Source organism: Sceloporus occidentalis, unplaced genomic scaffold (assembly GCF_023333645.1).
Source record: "Sceloporus occidentalis isolate IW3139 unplaced genomic scaffold, rSceOcc1.0.p SCAF_1, whole genome shotgun sequence".
In the NCBI taxonomy this organism is placed as follows: domain Eukaryota; kingdom Metazoa; phylum Chordata; class Lepidosauria; order Squamata; family Phrynosomatidae; genus Sceloporus; species Sceloporus occidentalis.
This window is the reverse complement of record NW_028316981.1, coordinates 295,627,500-295,651,548: the sequence shown is the minus strand read 5'-3', so window position 1 is coordinate 295,651,548 and position 24,049 is coordinate 295,627,500. Positions and strand designations below refer to the sequence as shown.

The window sequence follows — 24,049 nt, the reverse complement described above, 5'->3', positions numbered from 1 at the left end:
CAGCCACAGTCTCTTTCTTAAGGCTTAGCTGCCCATAAACAATGAACTCCTTAAATGACCACCATTTGCCACCCTCTTATATGGAGAGGTGTACATTTTGAAGTTAAGGCTAGCAGTAACTGACTGTTAATTCTAATTTGGTAACTCATAAAGCAACTTATCAAACAGGCTGTGTTATTAAGCATCTGCTAAGCCACTATCTGCCCATGGTGGATCATCTCCATGCAAATGGTGGAAGTCACCTTCATCCATCCTGGATGTCTGCCCCTGAGCACGGATGTCTATTTGCTTTCCTGTAGAAAAAAAGGAGATTATCATACACCGACACTGAAGTCCCGCTGGGATAGAGGCGAGATCTAAACTCAAAAACCAGATCCTATCGCACAGCCTGTTCCCGGGCAGTAGGCAGTCCATATGGAACCCAGGCTTCTCCGGCACCTTTTCAAGAATGGGATTTTTCCATTCTTTGAAGAGCTGCAAAAGAAACCTAGATTGTATATGCGCTGCCGCGGCTGCATATGGGCTGCCTACTGCCCAGGAAGGGGGCAATGTGATAGGATCAATTTTTGAGTTTTAAGATCCTGAGTCTATCCCAGTAGGACTTTAGTGTGTGATAAACCTCCAACAGTTGTATCTTCTCCAAAAATCCTGTACTGGATTTCAATCAACCAAGCTCCCGCAACTGCTGTTCTCTTGTATGCTTGGTCCTCTTCCTTCATTCAGAGCCACCATTCTATCTTCTGGGGAGCTTTGGTCCCTTCTTTGCCATTTTAGCAGGAATGCAATATCATAGCAGTGTCCAAACACAAAGGACGTCAGACGCATCCACATTTTTTAGCGGAATGTTTCTGCAGTATATGGTACGTTGATAGGTCATCGTCCAAAAATGAAACATCATCATCAAAAGCAATGGGTCTGCAACAAGGCTGTGGTCTGATTTTGTCACTGACCAACTTTCTGTTTCGGGTTAAATTGTTTAAAATTTGGTCATACAGGGTTGAGGAAGACTCACATGAGCCACTGCAATATCGAAAAATCAGCTCTTCTTTGGTTGCATATCCCAACCCCAAGTCAGTCACATTTAAGTGTATCTCAGTTAAGACACAATCTCGATTTTTGACCTTTTGACTTCTTCGTCCCTTTCTGCTGATGGAATTATTACTCTTCTTGGCTGTATTTTGTCTGTTTCTTTCCCGTTTAGAGAAAAAAGGAGTTGGTTTATCTGGTGACCGCTTCAGTCTTTTTATAGTGGCTTGAATAAAATCCACTACATCACCAAACTGGTTGGGATAATCCTCAGGCATATTAGCTGTTTTAGAGAGAGAGAAAGGAAATTTTATTTATTTATTTATTACACAATCAAGTTCTATACCACTTCTCTGATCGAACAGTGACTGAGCTCTTGAACTGGGACACATATTTCACAGGCAGAACTATGAAACATCTCCCCTCTCACACACCCCAAGCCTTGTCTTCCAGCTGCTCTGCCCCCTACCCCAAAATATCAATTTACTAGCTGGTGGAGACCACAGGAACAGCAGAGAAGTGTCTAGCTATGTTCTTATCACTGGTTGCACAGTGATAAGGCATCTTAAGAAACCCTCTACGGTCTTGGAGGATGACACCAGTGCTCTGAGCCTGCTATAGGAACACAGCTAGATGGTTTTCTGCCACTCCCCATCATCCAGTAAACTGACATTGTGAGGAGGAAGGCTGTGGGGGAGTTTGTTTATTGCAAATGGTCAGTAACAAGGCATGCAAGTCATTAACAGGATGCGAGCCAACATATCTAAGTGATGTAAAATTATTCCCAAGTATTTTTAATATATTTAAAATAGTTTCAAATTACTGCTGCATTGCTTAGTTTTGGAATGATAATGATTTCAAGTTTAAATTAAGTTATGCTCTAAACAAAGCAAAGGCTGAGTTCCTGCATTAGAGGTTATGATGCATAAATTTACAGTGATGGAGGTGCCATTGCTGATATGATGCACAACCATGCTAGTGAATTTTGATGATACACAGCGGAGCTCCCATTGTCCAGAATGTCCTGTTGCTCAGTGGAGGTTTCCACTGTGCAAGATGTTACATTCTACAATGGGGGTTCCCACTGTGTATTGGAACATGCTATGCAATGGCCACCCTGATGGGTCTGCTGGTGCAATAGTCTGAGTGAAGTTGTTACTGCCTCCCCTTTTCTGCTTTAATTACAGATATTGCACAACACCTTTACACAACTGTAAGTTGCTTTATAATGATGTAACTTCCCAAGGGGATGTCTGCCTAAGTTGCCCTATTAACATTACAACTATTTGAGGGTTTATGATCAAATAGTTTATAGATGAATGATCAAATTTATAATGATTTAAGGCATTATTTCTTCTATATTTCAAAACTGGGAATTATTTTGCCTTTCTTTGCTGTCACTGCAAAGATTATACAGCCGGCCTTCCATATCTATGGATTCTTCCTCCATGGAATCAACTATCCACGGTTTGAAAATATTCCAAAAGTATATAAATTCCAAATAGCCAACCTTGATTCTGTTATTTTATATAATGGACACCATCTTACTATGCCACTTTATATGACAGGACAATCAATGGATTTTAGTATCCATGGGGGTCCTGGAACCAAACCCCCACCGGATACCGAGGGCCCACAGTAAAAGGTGTTGCAAAAAATTAAGATTTATTAGTGAAATTAAACATGTTCATCAGTCTGAACTGGCCCTGATTTCATGCTTCTCTACTGAGTTACTATAGTACCAGTTAAAGTAATCCAGTCTGTTTTTGTGCAAATGACCAGTCTGTCTGTTTATCCAGCATCCCAGCAAATGTAGGAATGTTGGAATAAGTCACTCCTGAATAGGGCTGGGGAAAGCTACTTATTTCTGGTTTGAATTTAATTCATATTCTTGGCCATCATTCTATCCCATTGCCACAGCAATCTTTTTAATATATACATATATATTTACAGTCATCCCTTCTGATTCACAGGGGATCCGTTTCAGACCCTCCCCACCACGAATTGGGAAAATCATCAATATTGGAGCCTCATTGATTGCAATGGGGAGGTGCCTTGGGTGTGGGCGCCATTATGTCCCTCCCAGCTTGCCATCCACGAAAGACCAAGGGACATGAATGGCAAGACCACAAATTGGGAGGGATGACTTTATTTGTATATTGAATATATTTAAATTTGCACTTTCTTTCAAAATACATATGGTACATACATGTATTTGCTCAAAACAAGCATTTGAAAGTGTGTTTGTCAGAGGTGGGTGTCACTTCCCAAGATTCCAGGGACGGAACCTCTGGAAGTTTCCCCAATCCTCATTTAAATAGTGAGGAACTGTTTCACAGAATTCAGAAAGTACAAAATCCGACAGACAGCTCAGTTTCAATCTATTTACTAGTCTCTCAAGTGAGTTTCAGCTCATTTCAAATAGTAATTTATTAAGAGCTATTTTCTAAAGCAACCTTACTTCTGAAAAGAATAAAACTGTTTACCATAATTTATGAAGTAGACAGGTTTGGACCCCCCCTTCCTTTTTCAACATGTAATTGCTAAAATAATCTTGGGCATCTCTCATTCCTTTCAGGAGGCCTTGTGAGGGGAAAAATAATCTCCTTCTCCATGCAATATAATTAGATATTCTTCAGACATTGGCCTTTGGAGATCTGTGCAGTCATTATGAACTGTTCTTGGTATTTGATCTTTCCACATGGTATAGTATGAAAGAAGAACACTCCTTTATAGAGAGATACAGATATAAAATGCATACCTTGCATTTCCACTAAATAAAAAGAAAAGGTGTCCAAGAGGCCAACAACACTAATACACAAGTAATAATAAAAGTTTGATTTGATCATAAAAGCCAATTGACCAAAAACAGAAATAAAAAACATATCAAAAGACAGAAGCAATACCCAGTTACAGTAAACCCACAGTAAAAACAGACTAGCTGAGATACCAAAAGCCTCACAGTATAGAAATGTCTTTGGCTGCCAGATGACACACACAGGATGAATATAGCCTCCATTTACAGGGAATCCCAGAGTATGGGAATTAACACCACAGGACCACTCTCAAGTACCCATCAGACATGTCTTCAAATGGTGGTGGCACTGAAAGAAAGTCTACTCTTAAATTCTTAAAAACTGGAAAAATACAGGCCAAGATCCTGCATCTGAAGGCACTGCTACAACAGTATAGTTCCTTTGCTATTGCTGCCAATGTGACTCCTCACCATCAAATCCATATCTTGTAAACTAGGCAGCACCCCAACTGAAGGGTTTCCATGGCACTGCCAACTACAGTGCTGGGAAGCAATGTCTGCAGCACTTTCCTGGTTGCAGGGCCTCTTGAGATGGGCAACTGGAGAGACTCCTTGGGGTTCTGCTGCAGCTGCTTGTCTCAACATGCTCTGAAATTGGGAGAGCAGTACAGTTGTCATTTTGCAGCACCTCAATATGCGGTGCCTCAAAAACCCTTCAACTGGGGTAATCCTTGGCTTAAGAGGTATTTTTGCGGGGAGGGGTGTCACATTTGGTAGTAACAACCATAAATGCAACTCTCAAAAAGTTATGGGATCCTAAGTCCAGCCTTTTTGTTGTTGTTGTATCCTTTCAAGTCATTTCTGACTTATGGCAACCCTAAGACCCTATCATAGGGTGGGTTTCAATGGCTGAGAGGGGATTTGAACCTTGGTCTCCCAATGCCCAACACTCAAACCACTACACCATGCTGCAGTCTAGTATAGGTCTTTGAATTTTGAATTATGCTCCCAAACATATTGGCAGTCAGTGAAGTTTCCTACTGAAGAAGTCACAATGCTCTCGTCGACTCACTCCACTCAACTGTTTGCTCTCTACATTCTTGACTACCTTGTTTCCAAAAGCTAGGTGAATTACGAAGTTGATAATGATGGGCCACACAGACCCTTTGCAGTAATTGTGGCTATTAAAAAGGCCCCACAGTTTATTCATCAGCTGCTGAAATGTTAACAGGAATAACAATTAAAAGTGATATCTAAAACTAACTACAGTGTTCACAGCAAAATGTACAAGGCCCTGATGAAATGGAAACCCATTAGCAGCACTCATTAATGAAGTGTAACATCAAAGTTGTGGAGGTCAAATAATCTTTAAATGATTAATGACTGTTCTGGTTCATTATTTTACTTGCTGCCTTTCCAAAGAAGAACGAGAGAGAATAGACTTTCCTATAACTTAGAATTCCTGCAAAATGTGACACTGTCACCAGGGTCATCTCTCTCTTTCTCTCTTTTCCTTTCTTATCAAGGCGAAATGTTAAGATATCCTGATATGTCTGATACGTGATCTACTTACAGGTACTGTAAAAATAAAACAGAACCTCATATAGCTTAAGTTGTTTTCCTAGTATTGTTTCAGACACCTCTCCTCTTCTATGAAGCCTCAAGCTAAGACTGGTCAGATAAGAGGAGAAAAAAAAACAATAGGCTATTTTAAAATTCTAGATATACAGCAGTTAGTACAATCATGCATTGGGAAGGGTCAGAATTACTGGGTTTTGTACTTTTGGATGGGCTTATGGACTGAACCCATGGAGTTTATCGCACACATGTTTGTAAACGTTCCGAGGTCTCAATGGTAATGGAACGTAACGGATTTTATCGCATAGCCTCGTTACCGAGACATTTGCAATGGGTTCCCGTTCTGTTCCGTTCACGTAAAATGTCCCCGACGATTCTCTTCTGTCCTCCCTCACCAGTAAACATTATGAGAATGGAAAATCCTCTGTGTGCAATATCCTAGGCGTTCCAATTGCATCCCCGTCCGATCCCTACAGTTATGATGGGCCATCATGATATCTTTCCTTTACCAGGTTCCCTTGCAAGATGTTTTAACGACTTTCATTCCTCAAAATTATAGAACATCTAGACATGTCTCTACATGAAAAATAAAGCAGGAAACAGTTTTTGATACCAGAAAAAGATTTCAGGTAGGTATGGTAGGTTTGGAATAATTGTCCTCTTTTACCATTGAGAAAATGTAGAACAAATTTTAGACCAAACTGTAGGACAAATGTAGGACAAAAGTAAGCCAAAAATGTTGGACCTTTTTCTGAAGCATCCTACATTTTGGGCTTAGTTTTGTGCTGTATTTGTCCTACAGTTTGTTCTACATTTTGTCCTACATTTTATTATTGGTAATAGAGGACAATTATGGCAACACAAAGGTAGGTATGCCTTAATTATACATAAGTGTCCTCCTTCTTCTCCGTTCCTGCTCCATTATCAGGTAACGGGAGATGGTATGGAGAAGGACCAACACATGAGAATCCATATTAGGATAGAACACACAGGGAACGAAAATGCCCCAAGCTCCCTTTGAAAACCGCGCACAATTTTCTTTGTAAACTGCGCATGCGCAAAGACAGGGGGTGGTCGGGGCGTCATCGGGATGGGCCCTGGCTGTGCGGTGATATCCGTTCACAGCGAGGTCCAAAAACGACAACAGGCCATTTTCTCCATTAGCGGTGTGCGATAGCGATCATTCTTTTCGCGTTCACATAACGCTAAGAAGACTTAATGAGATATCATTCGTCGTCAGCCCGTTTCCTGATCTGTCCGCCTTGTCAACAGGAACGGAACGAGAAAACTGTGAGTGCGATAAGGTTCCATGTCATGCTTCAAATTTCACTCTTTTCCAAATAACAGTATTGTAATGGAATTCTTCAAACTAACAATGTGCACAAACATTTACATTTTGGAGGGGATGCTACAGATGAAAATACACGCATTGGTGAAAATAACATTAAAAATTTTGCTTGCAATTTTATGTGTACTAGGCAAAACCCCCACAAAAATTCACATTGCTGGGACACACATGCACAAAATCTCATGCAACTTTTCATGTGGATATAAAATAGTGCAGGTGGTGTGGGAAACTTAAAGTCTAAAAGATTTGGGTGCAAAGCCAAAGCTGTTGATGAACTTAAAATCTCTATCAGTTAATTGGTAGTAGCCATTACATTATGGTTGTGATAAAGCCAGTATAGTTCTTTGCACTTTTAGAACACCATGTAAATTAAATAAAAGGTCACAGTTCTGCATAACTGACCCTTATTTTAAACAAAAATAATAAAACAGGGAAGTGTACATTTACATGGTTCATGTTTAACCCTCAATCTACATTTAACAGCAGATTTTTAAAAAAAATCTAGAACTACCCCCAACTGTATATGAAATGTGATTACAATGGAAGATGTGCCTTTTAAGAGGAAAAAAGAGACACAGGTGAGAGAAGCTGAAGTCTTCCAGTGCTTCCCATTTATCTCCAGGTATCAGACCTCAATTGAGTGATAAATTATGCTAGAAAAGACAAGGCTGTAAGAGAGAGAGGGAAATTTAGCCCACCCAATCCATGTGTCCCCTTTGCTCTAAAAATGGCTTTGGATATAACTGGGGCAGACCTGGATTTAAACAAAAGTACATAAAGCATATTGAATGTGGATATTGGAAACCGAAGTTCAAATCCTCACTTTGAAGCTTACTTTTCTAAACATAAGCAGTATCTCACTCCGGAAGTGAGTAGGGTATTTTTATCTGCCCGATCAAACAACTATGGGGCGTACCCATGTGGAAGCATATCCCTAGTTGGAGAAGGAATCATGGGGGCAAACGGGTGCTGCGCATGCAGTTCTTTCCCTTGATCCAGCTGCTGGGGCTGCGTGTCAGGAAATTGCCGAGAGTGCCAGTCAGCTATTTGGGGGAGTGGAAGCGCTGGATTTAGTTCGGTCTCCACGTGCCAAAGAGCTGATCAGCACCATTTCTGGCGGTTCTCTGCACATAGGCCAGAATGCTGCACAAACATGCACCTTTCACCAGCTGTACCTGTCATGCCATAAGCAGACATTGACTACCGCTGTGTGCCAGACCTGCTCTTCCATGCAATTACCCCTACTTTTGAGGCACATGCTTTATTTTTCCACCAACATGCAAACATTGGATGGCATGCTACCTATGCATGGCACAAAAGAGAAGGCAGATGAAGCACTTGTAGGAAATGCTGCCATCTGTCTGTCTCTTCTCCGCACAAGAATTCTACATATGTTCCAGGGTAAGAATGGTTCAATTAAATTTGTTTATACCTTATACCCACATTTTATAATGCATCCAGAATTCTGCAGTCAAGATTATGAACCATAAATGTTACTTTTGAATAAGTAGGCTCAGCCTACAAATAATTTGGAACACCTACACAGTAATCCAAAATCTGATTATTTTGCAAAATCTGAGAGTTCGATGTTGCAGAAAATAGCAGTTTAGTGGCAGTTTAGTCATCTATAAGATGACCAAGCCATGTTGACATAGGAATACAAGATCAGAGACCCTATATTTCTGGTGGCTTTCCACAGACAGTATCTGTGTATTTTCAAGAATGTTTATACAAGGAGATGTTCTGGGCTACCCTGGTTTTAACACAATGATGTGATAGGACAACATAGGTATAACCTAGGTAGAGCTATAAATTGAGTCTCAAAAGATCTGCAATGTAACAGTAAGATTTTCTTTCTTGACTGGAAAAATCTGACATGTTCACTAGAGAGACATTGTAAAGCAGTGGGGGGGTGGGTGGGGCTCAGTAAGACCACCTGCTTGTCAAAATTGTGCTTCTGTTATAACTCATAGGGTCTGAGGCCTTGTCTATATGGGCCAAAAGGTCCATTTCCTCCCTGTTCTGATGTCACCCTGTTCAGATGACACACAGCCCAAACCCTGGTTCTGGTGTGAGCACTCCGGATAACATCTGGCATGTTCTCCACCAGAACCAGGGTTTAACATACTTAAAAAGGAGTAAAGAAACCCTTACCTATTGCTCCGGATTTTGCAGGAAGATTCAGAGCCCTTAGTTCCTGCACTGTGGCAGCTGTATTGGCCACTGAGTGCATCCGCCAGTCCCATGGGTCACTTATTCTGAAATCAGAACAAGGTGCCCAGCATCTGACCATTGCTGGGTGGCTTGTTCTGGCCTCAGAAGTGGAAAACCTGTCACCATGGTGGATGCACTGGGTGGCCCTGTGGGATGCCTATGTAGACAGCCATGGTAGCACAAGAACAGAGGTAATGGGGGCAGATCAGGGCAGTTTTGGTTCCAGGATACTCTAGGCTGCCCCTGGAGTATCCTGGCCAGAGGCAAAACATGGCCTGAATCTCATTATGGACACAATAATACATATTCAACAACATGCAGAGGGAAAGGAGAATTGGGAACATGTGTGACTGTTTGTGATCAACTTTTACTGACTAGATGGCAGCAGCCAATAACTGACAGGATACCTTCTAAGCTCACTCAGTGCAGAATAAAAAGTGCAGACAGAAACAGTACTTCATGTGATTAAAACAAAAATAAAAAAACTTTCCACAGACATGCCCTTCAAAATAGCAAACCAGTCTTTAGTCATCCCACACTGAGATAAATCGAGAAATCACTCCTTCAGAAAATGTTTTGCTAATTCACATATGTGTGCACACACCCATTATACACATATGTCTACAACCTTCTGGGGAATAACAGGTTCCAGAGACAAAGAAACAAACCAAAGCCTGACTGGATGGAAAGCAAGTTATAGCATCACATACAAACTTTCTGACAGTAAGGGCTGTTCGACAGTGGAACAAACTCCCCCGGAGTGTAGTGGAGTCTCCTTCCTTGGAGGTCTTCAAGCAGAAGCTGGATGGCCATCTGTTGGAGATGCTTTGATTTGGATTTCCTGCATGGCAGGGGGTTGGACTGGATGGCCCTTGTGGTCTCTTTCAACTCTACGATTCTATGATTCTATGACTCAAATCTTTTAAAGTCATTATTTTTCACACCTTCACTAGCCTTTCTTTCTTATCCTAAATTCTACCAGCCAGAGTGATGTGTGAAAAATGAAGAATGAGATGATGATGATGATAAAAATATGTCCCAATTATAATTTAACCACATAACTTCAGCTGTCAAGAGGACAGTATAGAAATGAAATGATGTAGTGGTTTGAGTGTTGGCCTACAACTCTGGAGACCAGGGTTCAATTCCCACTTGGCCATGAAACCCACTGGCTGACCATGGGCAAGTCACATACTCTCAGCCTCAAGGAAAGGCAATGGGCAAACCTCTTCTGAACAAATCTTGCCAAGAAAACCCCATGATAGGTTCACCTTACGTTGTCCACAAATTGGAAATGACTTGAAGGCACACAAAAACAAAAATGGGCACTAATTAATTGTGCATTAAAAAACACAATAAGAAGGTCCTTATGTCATTCAGATCTTATTACGAAAGACCACAATCCTGTCGAATGGTGTAATTATGCTGGTGTAGATGGTGCAGCAATAGTAGCAACGGGATAAAATGGCTGTTGTCGCAGCAGAGAAAACTGTTTTAAATAACTCAGGAATGCCACTAGCAGGAATTCAAACAGTCCAGAGATCAAAAGCCAAACCAGGTGGATGGAGGCACAGAATGATAGTGCAGAAAATCCATGGCCAGAAATCACAAGAATCAATACCAGGGGATCAGAGCCAGGGGAGATATCTCCCACAGATGGTGTCCTATGTTCCTTCAACCCTGGACTCCAGCCTGACTTAGCTATACAAGCTGAGGATGGAACAAGAACAGCTGGGCCTGCTTTGATCATGCTACAGCTGTTTGCCTCTGTCCTGGCCAAGCCTTATATGTAAGGCTTCGATGTGTCTATTGCCAGTCAAAGGGAGGCACAACAGCAATCTCTATCAGGAGATGAAGATGCCCTGTCAACCATGAAGTGGCACAGAAGCTGGAAAAGCTGTTTTCTCTAGCAGCTCTCCACTGGTCACCTACAGACCATGGCAAAAAAGTGCACTATGCAAGTACAAGAGACATAGGGCTCTTCCGCACAAGTCCCTTTCTCACAGCAGTCACCCAAGTAAAAATAAAATAAGAACATGCTGCTTTCCAGGCAGCTATTATAGCACCACTTTCATCTGCATCCCACTATGCTCTCCTTTAGTGCAATTCCAGAGCTCTGCTGACCCAACTGATGCTTTAAGTAGAAAAAAAGGGGAAAGAAAATGACACTGATACCACATGCCTGGCAATCACACAACTGCCCCGGGAGTGACATTTCGCACTCGGGGAGCTGCATGATTGCCAGGCCATTCAAGGGTTTTCCCCTGTGAATGAAGAGATGGGTGGGGGACAGGGCAGCTACAGATTGGAAGCCAAAACTTCTCCTTTCTTTGTGTACTTATAGTTAAAAAGCCACATGCAGTAATGTAACTAGCTTCCCATTAGTGGGACACATAGGAGTAAGTGACCTTATGGCTGTGCATGTCATTTGATCTCCGTCTGGGCATCGACAGGGGAAGTGTGGCCTTGTTGGTGCTCTTGGATATCTCAGCGGCTTTCGATACCATCGACCATGGTATCCTTCTGGAATGCCTGAGGGAGCTGGGTATCGGGGGCACAGCACTCCAGTGGTTCCGATCCTACCTCTCAGGTAGATTCCAGATGGTGAAGCTGGGAGACAGCTGCTCCTCTAAGAGGGAGCTGACATCTGGCGTCCCCCAAGGTGCCATTCTGTCTCCCATGCTATTTAACATTTACATGAAACCACTGGGAGAGATCATTCGGAGATATGGGGCGTGGTGTTATCAATATGCTGATGACACCCAAATATGTTTCTCTATGTCTCCGACTGTGTCGAAGGATGGCATCTCCCCTCTGAATGCCTGCCTAGAGTCGGTAATGGGCTGGATGAGGGAAAACAGACTCAGATTGAATCCAGAGAAAACGGAAGTACTGGTGATAGGTCCCTCAGGTCTAAGGAAGGAATTTTGCCAACCTGTCCTGGATGGGGTCACACTTCCCCTGAAGGACAAAGTTCGCAGTCTAGGAGTACTTCTGGACTCATCCCTGCAATTGACATCTCAGGTAGATGCGACGGCCAGAAGTGCTTGCTATCAGCTTCGGCTGATACGTCAACTGCAACCCTACCTAGACCGAAGGGACCTTGAAACTGTGGTACATGCTCTGGTAATCTCTTGGTTAGATTTCTGTAATGCGCTCTACATGGGGCTACCCTTGTACCAAGTTCGGAGGCTTCAATTAGTACAAAATATGGCAGCCAGATTGGTCACCGGTTCATCTAGGTTTGACCATATAACATCTATCTTGAAAGATCTTCATTGGCTTCCCATTCGCTTCCGGGCACAGTACAAGGTGTTGGTTATTACCTTTAAAGCACTATATGGCTTGGGCCCAGGTTACTTGTGGAATAGCATCTCCCTATATAATCCGCCCCGCACCCTTAGAACACCAGGGAAAAAATTAATGGAAACAATGTCTACTAAATATGTGTCAACCTTGCAAAGGGCCTTTACTACAGCGGCTCCAAGATTGTGGAATAGCCTCGCAGAGGAGATTCGCTTGATAACCTCCCTGGAGTCACTCAGAAAGGCAGTTAAAATGGAACTTTTCCGTCGAGCATACCCCCCTGATATGACATGACCAAGAATTTTCTGTCGTCTTATGTCTGTTGATTTTATTAATTGGTAATTGTTGATGTTTTTAAGGAATTAATGGTTTTAATGGTTTACATGTGTGTGAATTGTACTGTACTGTGTGTTTTGTACAATTTCAAGTAGTCTGTAACCCCACTTCGATCCATTGGGAGAGGTGGGGAAACATAAATATATTATTATTATTATTATTATTATTATTATTATTATTATTATTATTATTTCTGGGGGGCTCTTGTGGAGCTTGGTATTCCCTTCCACCTTCTGCAATGACCTGACTTATCCCTGGCCTCCCCTGGATTTATTGGTGAGCCACTGCAGTCCTCTTCCCATGGTCATTCTGTGGCTGGTAGAAAGCAGAGGGAGAATTGGAGAAGTATCTGGCTAGGCCCCTGTAGCTGGAAACAATGGTTACATCATCCATTGAGACCTCTGGAGGAACCCAGCAGATTTCAGTAATTCATCAGGCATGGGATGCCAATAAGGGTGGTGGGAGGCTACTGTAGCTCAATGATGTCTTCCAGGGACGTAGCCAGGATTTTGGGAAGGGGGGGTCCAGACTAAGTGCCACCATTATAATGGGGTTTGGGTATGGCGGCGCAGTGGCACACACCATTCATTGTATATAACGGAAGGGGGGGGTCTGGACCCCCTGGACCCCTCCCTTGGCTAAGTCCTTGTGTCTTCACATGGCCAGCTGTAGTTACCAAAGAGAAATTTGAAAATATATACAACCTCCTTTTCTGTAAGGGTTTCAACAGAACACAGACAGGCACTCGCCAGTGACTCAACCATGTACGTATTATGCACTGAGAAGAGGGTGAATGGGATGGGAAGAGACAGGAATAGTGAAAGTTAAATCATTTGGCCAATTTTCATCATTCCTGGAAGAAAAAAAATGGCTTCCTTCCAAAATGTGAAGAGGGAAACCCAGGAAAGATTCCTGCGGGAAGAAAAAGAAAGAGGAACAGACAAGGCAGAAAAAGGAAGAATGCAAATGTGGTTTTGCATCTGCTGGGAAGATGCTGAAGAGGCTAAAGGAGCCTGAGAATCCTCTCAAGGAAAGCAATAGTGGAGACTACTGTGTATACTTTGCAACAACAACAAAACCACCCTGGGAGCACAGTGCCCTATATGCTACAAAGGCCATGGGTGGCCTGCGGAACAGAGAGTGAGTCTATGTGGATGAGGATGCTTGAGATCCTGATTTACTGCAATTTGTACTCCTGCCTACTTACTTCCTTTCCTTATGCTCTGTGCAGGCCTTCTCTCTGGTTTACTAGCCCAGAAGCAAAACTGGTCCAAGATACAATAGTCTGCATATCTTCCTGTACTAGATTGACACACTTTGAACTTGATTTGTGACCAGATCTTGGAAATTTTACTTTCTGGACTATAGCTCCTCAGATCCTCCAGCTACCATGGGTATCACACGATTCTGAAAGTTGTGGTCCAAAAAAGTAATTTGCCCAGTCTCTGTTTGTGATATCATTCTCACCAACCTTTCTATGAAAACAGCACAGTCAGTGCCCACATTAAAAAGTATTTACACCTGTTTTCTAACATTGCCAAATTACACCAATAGTTGCCTATAAAAAGAGGGAGTAATAGTGAAACAGGACAAAAGAGCATGTAGGATTAAACAGTGTGGCTGGCAGATATAGGTAGCATGGATTTATTGTTCATCACACTCCAGTTATGGAATTCTTTTCCATTAGAGATCTCACTGTCTTCTACACATCAATCTTCCAGGTGCCAGTTGAAAACATATTGGCTGGTATTCTTTTGGGAAGATGAATCTTCATAAACTAACTTATGATTAGATATAGCTGAACTGTGCATTGCACAATATATTACAATGTATTCTTAGGAGGGGGATGAAGACATAGGCCCTATACAGACGGGCCTGAAAGGCTGGCCTGTGGGCAGAGTCAGGGTGCAGCGTGCTGATGCCACATGTCCCAACTCCACCCCCAGGGTGCCATAATGCTGTGTGTCACTCCAGAAGGTGTATGGCATCATGATGCACCTCCAGTGCTGCGTCCAGATAACACAGCACCAAAGGGGAACAATACAGCCATGCGGCCACGGCTATGGTGCCCTTTGGAGGGCACAAAATTGAGCCACTTTTTGCGGCTTCTTTTTGCGGCCTCCAAAGGCCAGATCGGGGCTGCAGTGTGTATCAGTGATGTAGCTCCCTCATCGTAAAGTTATGCCTTTGATGCAGAATCTCAGCCATTGATTTGCAGAGATTATGGAGAAATAATGTAACCACAGTCAGCCCTCTGTATCCAAGATGCTACAGTTTAAAAATATTTTAAATATAAATTCCAAAAAGCAAACCTTGATTTTACCATTTAACATAAGGAACACCAGCTTACTATGCCACTGTATATAACAGGACTTGAACATGGATTTTGTTATCCATGGGGGGTTCTGGAACCCAATCCCAGCAAATGCCAAGAGTGTGTTTGTGTGCATGTGCAGGTGCGCACGTGCCTTCAACTAGTTTCTGATATATGGCAACCCTAAGGCAACCCTATCATGGGATTTTCTGGCCAAGATTCATTCAGAGGAGATTTGCCATTACCTTCCCCTGAGGCTGAGAGAGTGTGACTTGCCCAACATTACCCAGTGGATTTCATGGCTGAGTGGGGAATCGAGCCCTGGTCTCCAGAAATGTAGTCCAGCACTCAAACCACTATGCCAAGCTGGGTCTCTAGGATCCACTGTAATTGATTTGTCCTTGACTGCTGCTCTTTGTATTGCTTTTTAGTATATAGTTTGCATTTTATTATTTGTGATTTGAACTATAGTTTTAATGTAATACTGCCAGCCACCCTGAGGTACAAGGACGGGGAAAGACTCAAACAACCAAGCAAGCAAACAAAAATAAATAAAACTAATAGCGTCACAGCTGAAACATGCAGCCAACCCTGTGCCATCTATACATTTGGAAGAGCAAATGAAAGGGATCTCTATTACAACAACTATCCATGGTATCTGAAGCTCTGGTAAGATCAGGATTGTTGCTTCCATGTGTGAATCAGTGCTTGAAAAAGATGTTTTTTGAAGTACATTTCCAGAATCTCCCAGCCAGCTTGGCCAGTTGTAGTTCAAACAATTAATTTTTCCAAACTCCAAGATATACATAGTTGTCTCACTGAATTCACACTGGGGCCAGAATTGGCAGGTTCTATCCTATTGCCCTCTCCATGCTTTTGGTGTACATAGAGAAGGGGAAGTTGTGAACAGCTCAACTTTATTTACTCAGAGAAAATAATACTGCAAATTCAGATAAAGAAGTAAAAGGAAATATGCTTATCCTAGGAACTCTTGTCTGGAATGAGAGAGAAGGGGGAGATATAACTGAGAAGTCACAGATAGCTAGAGAATGTTTCAGATCAAGGTTGAGAAGAAGTGTACTCAACCTGGAAATATTAGTTCTACGTAAGGAAGAAACAGACTGAGCAAGACAAGGGGATAACATCCTTTGCTTTGTAAAATCTCAACGGGTTTCATAAGGAAATGTGAATCAGACTGCAAACAAAGGCTGCAATTCTATATTCATTTCCTTAGAACAGGGCCTGATTGAATTCAGTGGGATTTATGTCAGTGTAAAGTCCATAATCAGAAGTAGTCACTGGTGCATCTCAAAAGTAAGTGCTTTGTGGATTGCAACTTCCATCCAATGACAGATTTTTCAGCAACCTGGCCGTCTACAGAATTAACGTCAAGCTAGACTGTTGTTCTCAATCAATTACTTGCAAATTGAGGTTTTTTTTAATAAACTTCAGTTTAGTGCACTATAATATACTTTAACACTAGACTTGTCGACTTACAAAAAATCAAAATAGATGGCATTATGGCTAAAATCCATAAACTACTTAAACCATCTGTCAGCTCAATAAACAGCCCAGTTAAAAGTCAAGTTATTGGATTTCTTCCCAGTAAAGTCTAGCAAAGTCAGTAGGGCTTTGCTAAACTGTATCCAGTCCAAAGTGTGCGCAAAGGAGTTGCAGGTTTGTATCACAAAGTTAAAGTGCAGTTTCCCACCCTTAGCAGTTCAGGAATCATGGAATAAACTGCATGGCCTTTCAAACTGCAATTATTTTCTGCTGGAGATACCTGAGAATAGGATAGATTTCAACAGCCTTGAAATCAACATTTTTAAAAAATATGTGTTTTAGATGTAGCTGCTATATACAATTTAAGCAGAGACTGGGGGACTTTTACAGTCCCTACATAGTTTTCTTAAACTATATAGGGATTGATTTATTAAACTATATAGGAATATGAACTAATCATGAATGCATAACTCAAGGTTATACATTTGTAACTGCAATAATGAATTCTGGCCCCTGTCTTTTGCAGGGGGCTAGGACAATGTCCCCCCACCTTTTTTTCTATTTCCCCCCCTGGGCATTCACATATCTGCCCTCATTCCAAGCTCCGTCTCTGCAAGCTTTTACTCAGCACCCAAAAAGAACCATAGTTCCAAGAGTTTGCTGGGGAGACAAACTAATATTAAATCAATCTAGGTTTGTGGTATAGATATACTCCATATTTTATTTTTATATTTATAAATTGATTTTCAAATCCTTAGGGTCCTTGGTCCTGTAGAAAGCAAGAGTACAACCATACCTGCACAAAGGACTATGTGTCTACAGTGGGTAAGGGTCACAGTGATAGATAGCAAAGGATGTTATCCCCTTGTCTTGCTCAGTCTGTTTCTTCCTTACGTAGAACTAATATTTCCAGGTTGAGTACACTTCTTCTCAACCTTGATCTGAAACATTCTCTAGCTATCTGTGACTTCTCAGTTATATCTCCCCCTTCTCTCTCATTCCAGACAAGAGTTCCTAGGATAAGCATATTTCCTTTTACTTAAAATGGTCTTTGCACTCATTTCAAGCACCAGCTTCCATGCATAATCTCCAGGCTCCATGGATGCCAACAGGATGACAGTATCATAGTGGATGAAAAGGTCAGGCTAGTCCTCTTGATGACCAATGGCTTCTGCATGATTAGGAGTGTGGGCCAAGCCATTGGTGGTGTTTGTTATCTATCTGCCTTTAATATTAGCACACTCTTTGCCTTTGGGCAGGGAAAATAGAAAACATTGCAGGGGAGCTGGCTATTTGGACTGAACTGGTGCCAAGGCAACAGAAAGCATTCTCATGGGAAAGATGATGAGTGAGCAGAAATGAGGAAAGGGAACTTTATTTCCTTACAGTTCATTTGGCCAGCGGAGGGAGTCAGCAGTCTGTTGGAGGTATGTTCCTCTTCAGTCCTCTTTAGTACTGAGTTGGCCTTCCCGGGAGGTGTCTTACCAGCAGGAAGAGGAAAGGTTGAGATTGTGTTCAGCACCACCATGCAGACAGCCACCACATCCCATAACTTCATCTTAGATTCCCTTCCAGCGCAGGACCCTGGCAAAGGGGAGACAGGACATTAGTTTTTGCCTCTTTTTTGTGATCTCCACCCATACTACTCATGCTCCAGTACTGTCTTCTACCTTCATCTAGACAGCCTTTTGTAAACTGCCAACCCCACTCCATGCTAGAAGAACCCTGCCATTTTCACATTCCACCTAATACCAAGCAAAGCACTCAGCTTGTGTTTATCAGTAGTGGTAATAAATTGTCTCCCTGGCTGTCTGTGACTCAGCGGCTGCTCAGGGAAGGACTGAAGGGATTGGATTCTCTTTGCAGGCTCTGGAGAAGATATCATAAGATGCAGTACAGAAATGATGGCCAAGTCCAGTATGAGAACATAGCACTCTTAGGCTGCTGCTAGGCCCATCTACTGATGCCTGCACTGGGCTATCTGGCGGCTGGGTATACCTGCAGCTTGGAAAATTAACATTGGGGACTAAAACTTCCACTAGGCCCTGGACAGAAGATGCTAAATTTGTAGTTCCAAAATGCAACATTCCCCTGTTGATGATCTACAATGTCTCCTCCCATTATGGTTTAAACTGGGTCGTGATCTGGTTTAAACCACCATGCTTCCCACTTAATTCGAATCACTAAAGCGATTTGTAAACGGGGTCCATGGTTTCTACTCATTCACCCTGGGTTTATCCATTTAACCCACATAAAAAAAAGATGCTGGTAAAATGGGGTGATTTGGGCTGAATTGATTTATTTGGAAATAAATTGATTCAGTTCAAGTGGGAACCAGGCAGATTTGAATCGGATTCAAATCTGCCCTGGTTCCCACTGGCAGTGGCTTCATTGGCCTCCATGCCTGCTTTGTCTTCAGTCCTCCCAGCCTGCCTCTCTCCTTCTGCCCTGGCCTCTCTTCCACCCCAGGTATGGCCAAGAGGACGGAGCGGGGCATGGTGAGAAAGCTGCGGCTGTTGCTTCCTGCACCGATTCTTGAAACCGGCACAAACATAGTAGGAATCGGAGCAGGAAGTGAATCAAGAGGTAAGTGGAAATAACCCTCTAGTGTAGTATCTACAGTGGCCATGCACCCTACTTTATACAGGACAATCCTGCATTGGAAGGCCTGCCCAATCAAAATTCTTGATGAAGGATAAAGAATCCTAAGAAGAGAACAGAAAGCCAGCATGGTACAGCAGTTTGGGTTTTGGAATAGGATTCTGGAGACCAGGGCTTGAATCCCCTCTTGGCCACAGAAATCCATGGTGTAACCTTAGGCAAGTCACACTCTCTAGTCGCACAGGAAGGCAATAACAAACCTCCTCTGAACAAATCTTGCCAAGAAAGCCCCATGATAGGGTTGTTATAAGTCAGAAGGAATTAGAAGGCATACAACAACAGCAACAATGGAAGAGTGGTCACCTACCCACCAGCACTTAGCACCTGGTCAGTAGACACAGAGGTCACAGTCACAGCCTTTCCCACAAATGTAAGGGGTAGTCCATTTATATTTGACATAGTAATCATTTCTAAACCTAGACACATAAATCAGCACATGCAGGTTATATATCTATATGCCACAACCCCAGATTCAGAGCAACAGTTAAATGGCCACTCTAGCAGCATCACTTTGAATTACTGCAGAAATGAGTTACTGGCAGCAGGAACAAAATACTCAGAACTGTTGTGAATGCTGCTGCTGCAGTCCACGGACCTAGGTTTCCTTCCCATTAGTACAATAACAGTATAATGATTCCACTTTAATCACCATGATGCATTTCTTGAAATAATGAGATCCTAAGTTGGTGCACTAGAGCTCTCTGCCAGAGAATTCAAAATACTTTTAAAGAAGGTCTGTAGCTCAGTGGCAGAACACACATATTGTTTGCTAAAAGTACCAGGTTCAATCCATTGCTTCTCCAGGTAGGGCTGGAAAAAAATACCATCCAAATCCTTGGTGAAGACAATTTTGAGCTATATGGGTCAATGGCAGCTCCTTTATTTATTTCTAGGATATATATCCCACCTTTTCCCCAAAATGAGATTCCTTACTCAGGAGGAGAGCTGTATACTTAGTACTCTTGAGTTCTATCTGAACACATGCCCAAATATGATCAGATTTAGAAGACACCTATTTTAAAATATATTGAGAAAAGAGAAGAAGAATATGTGGCCCTTTGGTTGAGGTTAAACTACATTTCTCGTGTTCCCTTATCACTGATGGCTTAGGACTGATGGGAGTTGCAGTTGGCCAACTTCTGGAGGGTCAGATATAACCTCTCTTCAATCTAGATCCTTCATTCCGAATCTAGATATAGATTCTACCTTGGCTCTACAGGAAATGAAAATTTCAAAGCATCATGCACTTGGAAATTCAACATCTCGCTTCAGTCCAATTGACAAGTAACAGTGCTTAGATTTAACCTCCCAGCTCCACGGCTAAATTAACAAGGTTGTGGGACAGGCAAGTTATACTAGTGTTTTGCAACATATGGGTAAAGCTGTCATATGTTGTTTCAGGGCTTTTGCCAAAAGCTTCTGAGTTTGTGGTGAACGAGAAAAAGAGAGCTGTGAATGGGGCAGTGGAAAGAATCTGTGCAAAGGCTGTGAACTTCATTTTTGTCTTCCTCCCAAGGAGAAGATAAACTTTTCTCAACATGAGAGACAAGTTGGGAGAAAAGTGGACAGGACAATTTTCCCTGAGTGTACTCTGTTGAACTACAATTCCCAAACATTCCTAGTCAATAGCCTGGAGAGTTCTTGGAGCCATATTCTGCCATAGCAAGAGTTTAAAATTTTCCAGTTTTGAAAAGACTGAGGTAGAAGATGTGAGGCTAACTTTTTAATTCGATGGCAAACATAGCCTCCAATAGCTACTGTTGTTCTTATGTACCTTCATGTCGACTACAACATATGGCCATCCAAGGATTTTCTTGGCAGAATGTATTCAGAAAAAGTTTGCTGTTGCCAGAGAGCGCATGACTTGTCAAAGGTCACCCTCTAGGTATCTATCGTTGAACAGGGATGTGAAGCTTGGTTCTGAGCTGTAGTCAAACTGCTATGCCACATTGGCTCTCTACACCAAATTGGTATTATCAAGCTTTCAGGACAGTGGGATGGTGAATCATATCCAGATTTTAGTCTGAACTTTGTAAAGTCCTATCAATTTGGCAGGAAAAAAATTGAAATGTAAGATATAAGATGAGTGACACCTGGCTTGACAACAGTATATACGAAAGGGATCTAGGAGTCTTAGTAGATCACAAGCTGAACATGAGTCAACAGTGGTAGAATTCAAAGATATAGCCATGTTAGCCTGTCAAATCAATAGATTTGTCACACTGTTGACTCATTACATGGAAAGATCTTGTAGCACCTTTGAGACTAACTGAAAGAAAGAAATTGGCAGCATGAGCTTTCGTAAACTTCAGTCTACTTCTTCAGATGCATTACAAATCCTTTGTAATTTGTATTGACATCCTCACACACCAATGGCATATATATGTCCTGGTGGTGCAGTGGTTAAATGCCTGTACTACAGCCACTCATTCAAAACCATAAAGATTGAGAGTTCAATACTAGCCAGGGCTCAAGCTTGACTCAAGCTTGCATCCTTCCAAGGTCACTAAAATGAGTACCCAGCATGTTGGGGGCAATAAACTATAAATTGCTTAGAGACTGCTCAGTTCAGTATGAAGTGGTATATAAATGAAGCTGCTATTTCTGAGTCTGTACCTGGCTTCCACTCCACCAAATGCATCTGAGGAAATAGACTGAAGTCTTCGAAAGCTCATGCTGCCAATTTCTTTCTTTCAATTAGTCTCAAAGGTGCTACAAGATCTTTCCATGTAATGAGTCAACAGTTTGACGCAGCCTCTAAAAAGCCAATGCAATTCTAGGACATATTAATAGGAGTACAGTGTCTAGATCAAGGGAAGTAATAGTACCGCTCTATTTTGTTTTAGTCAGACTTCACCTGGAATGTGTCTAATGCATGGCATCACAATTCAAGAAGGATGTGGATGGGTGACCAAAATGGTCAAAGGGAGTTGGATGTGTTTAGCCTGGGGAAGAGCAGATTAAGAGGGGACATGATAGCCATGTCTAAATATTTGAAGGGATGTCATACTGAGGATAAAACAAACTTGTTTTCTGTTGCTCCAGTGATTAGGGCCTGGAGCAATTGATTCAAGCTTCAGGAAAAGAGATTGCACCTAAACTTTAGGAAGAACTTCTTGATGGTTACTGCTATTCAACAGTGGAACCCTCAGAGAGTGGTAGAGTCTCCTTCTTTTGAGGTTTTTAAACAGAGGCTGGATGGCCATCTGTCAGGTGTGCTTTGATTCTGTGTTCCTGCATGGCATTGGGTTGGACTGGATGGCCCTTGGTAAGGGGCTGACAGAGTTTAGCTCCCTTAATGTTTGGTTTAAAAGCCAAAATGGATTTGCCACCCAGTTAACATGGAAGCTACCAGCAGCCATAGGTGCAGAGTATCATGTTGGCAAGAAAAGAATGCTCTACAAATATTAAAAATCTAGCATCCTCTGTTCTCCTTTCCAGCTGTTTACTTTATAAGAAATAACTTCCAAAAAGAGAGGTTTCAGGGCTTAAACATACCTGGACTGTACCCATTCCATGATCTGGGAACCAGATGTGCAGTTTCCTGATGGACTGAGGCCCTTTGCTGCAGTGTGAAAAGTTACTTTTTGGCGCTACAACTTGCATCGGTCATGTGGGTAGGGATTCTAGGAGCTATAGTTGGTAAAAAGTAATGTTCCCAAGCTTTCCTCTTTGCACATGATGATGGGGCCTCTCCTTTTCACTGCCTCTGTGCCTTGTTATCAGCATTCAGAACACTTTTCATGGCTCCAATATAACTTTCTGGTTTTGTACTTTTGTACTTTTTTTTAAAAGGGGGAATTCAGACTGGGCTACAGCAAAACGGCCTTGATCCGTTTACATAAAGAAGGATCCCTTGGCTTTCACATCAAAGAACTAGTGATTTGGCAACTTTAAGTCATAAAACATTATATGGGTACCGTTCATGCCTGGTAAAATGGGAACAGGGATGGAGGGGGGCATGTGGGGAGTCATCTGCGAAGTTGGAAGAACATGTAACTCTCTTTTGGCTGCATTTTCCGATCCTGGTTGAAACTGTTATCCATCCTGCAAACAGGCAATCTGGGACCAATCAGGCATTTCCCATCCTTTCAGCTCGTTCACCAGAACAGGCTGGTGTGCAGACTGCATTAAATTCCACTGCAAATATTTCAAACTGAAGTTTGTAGCTCTGTCAGAGATGAATTTCTGACTCATTTGCTGTTGAGATACTCCATTCTGATCAAAAATCAACAAAGCAAGAGTGCTAGCAGGTGGTTCATTAGGATCACTATGTACCCCCACCCCATGTTGCAGTGGTTTGAATGTTGGAGTAGGAATCTGGGAGATCAGGGTTTGAATCCCTGCTTAGTCATGGGATCCAGGGCAGGTCATGCTCTCTCAGCCTAAGAAGGTAGCAGTAGTAAACCTGGCCCAAGTAAACCTTCCCAAGATAATGGTAGGGTAGTGTAGTCATAGGTCAGAGTTGGCTAGAAGGCACATAACAACTATGTAGTGTGCCTCCATCTATTTCCACAGTCAAGGCGTACCCCTCCAATGATGAAAAAGGTTATTTATCTGTGTGAGGAGTGCCTTTCCCCTCGCCATGGAGCCAAGGAAAAGTGTTTTCCCCCCCAAAGGGGAAGCTCTGCACCCCACAGCGTTTCCCAGCTAGACAGACTGGTGGCGATGCTGGCTAGGGAGCTCTGAAAATTTTAGTCCCAAAAAGCCATTTTTGCAAATTCTGACATGGAATGATCACAATCACTCTCCTCAAAGCATGGATTAGGGCTTCTAAGGCAAAGGACATGAATTCTGAATGACCCGGAGATCCAACACCTCTTCCAGCGCTTGGATTTCAACTGGATTACAGCCTCATCCGCAACCCATTGAAGATGAGACGTTTGGATTTAATCCGACTGGCAGCACATCCTGAACCAATTAGATCGGCCTAAACTACACATGTCACACGTAGAGGGCAGCTTTTCCCCTGCAGAGTTTCAAATGCCTGTTTACTCTTGTTAATTTT

The 24,049-nt window shown here is 42.4% G+C and overlaps 1 protein-coding gene across 2 annotated transcripts in view; it reads right to left on the bottom strand.

The window, feature by feature from the left end:
* Positions 1 to 682: 682 nt before the first annotated feature.
* The window catches only part of LOC149324100 (glial cell line-derived neurotrophic factor-like), a 38,128-nt gene continuing 14,761 nt past the window's right edge, over positions 683 to 24,049 (bottom strand). Inside the window, exons 2-3 of one of the 2 annotated variants that reach the window (XM_089513282.1) lie at positions 17,767 to 17,964; positions 683 to 1,309 (exon numbers count right to left, since the gene is read on the bottom strand). In XM_089513282.1, the coding sequence (XP_089369408.1) occupies positions 816 to 1,309; positions 17,767 to 17,938 (666 nt within the window). In that variant the 5' untranslated portion in view covers positions 17,939 to 17,964 and the 3' untranslated portion in view covers positions 683 to 815. The remainder of the gene's footprint in view (positions 1,310 to 17,766; positions 17,965 to 24,049) is intronic. The other variant, XM_089513286.1, reaches the window with a different exon arrangement.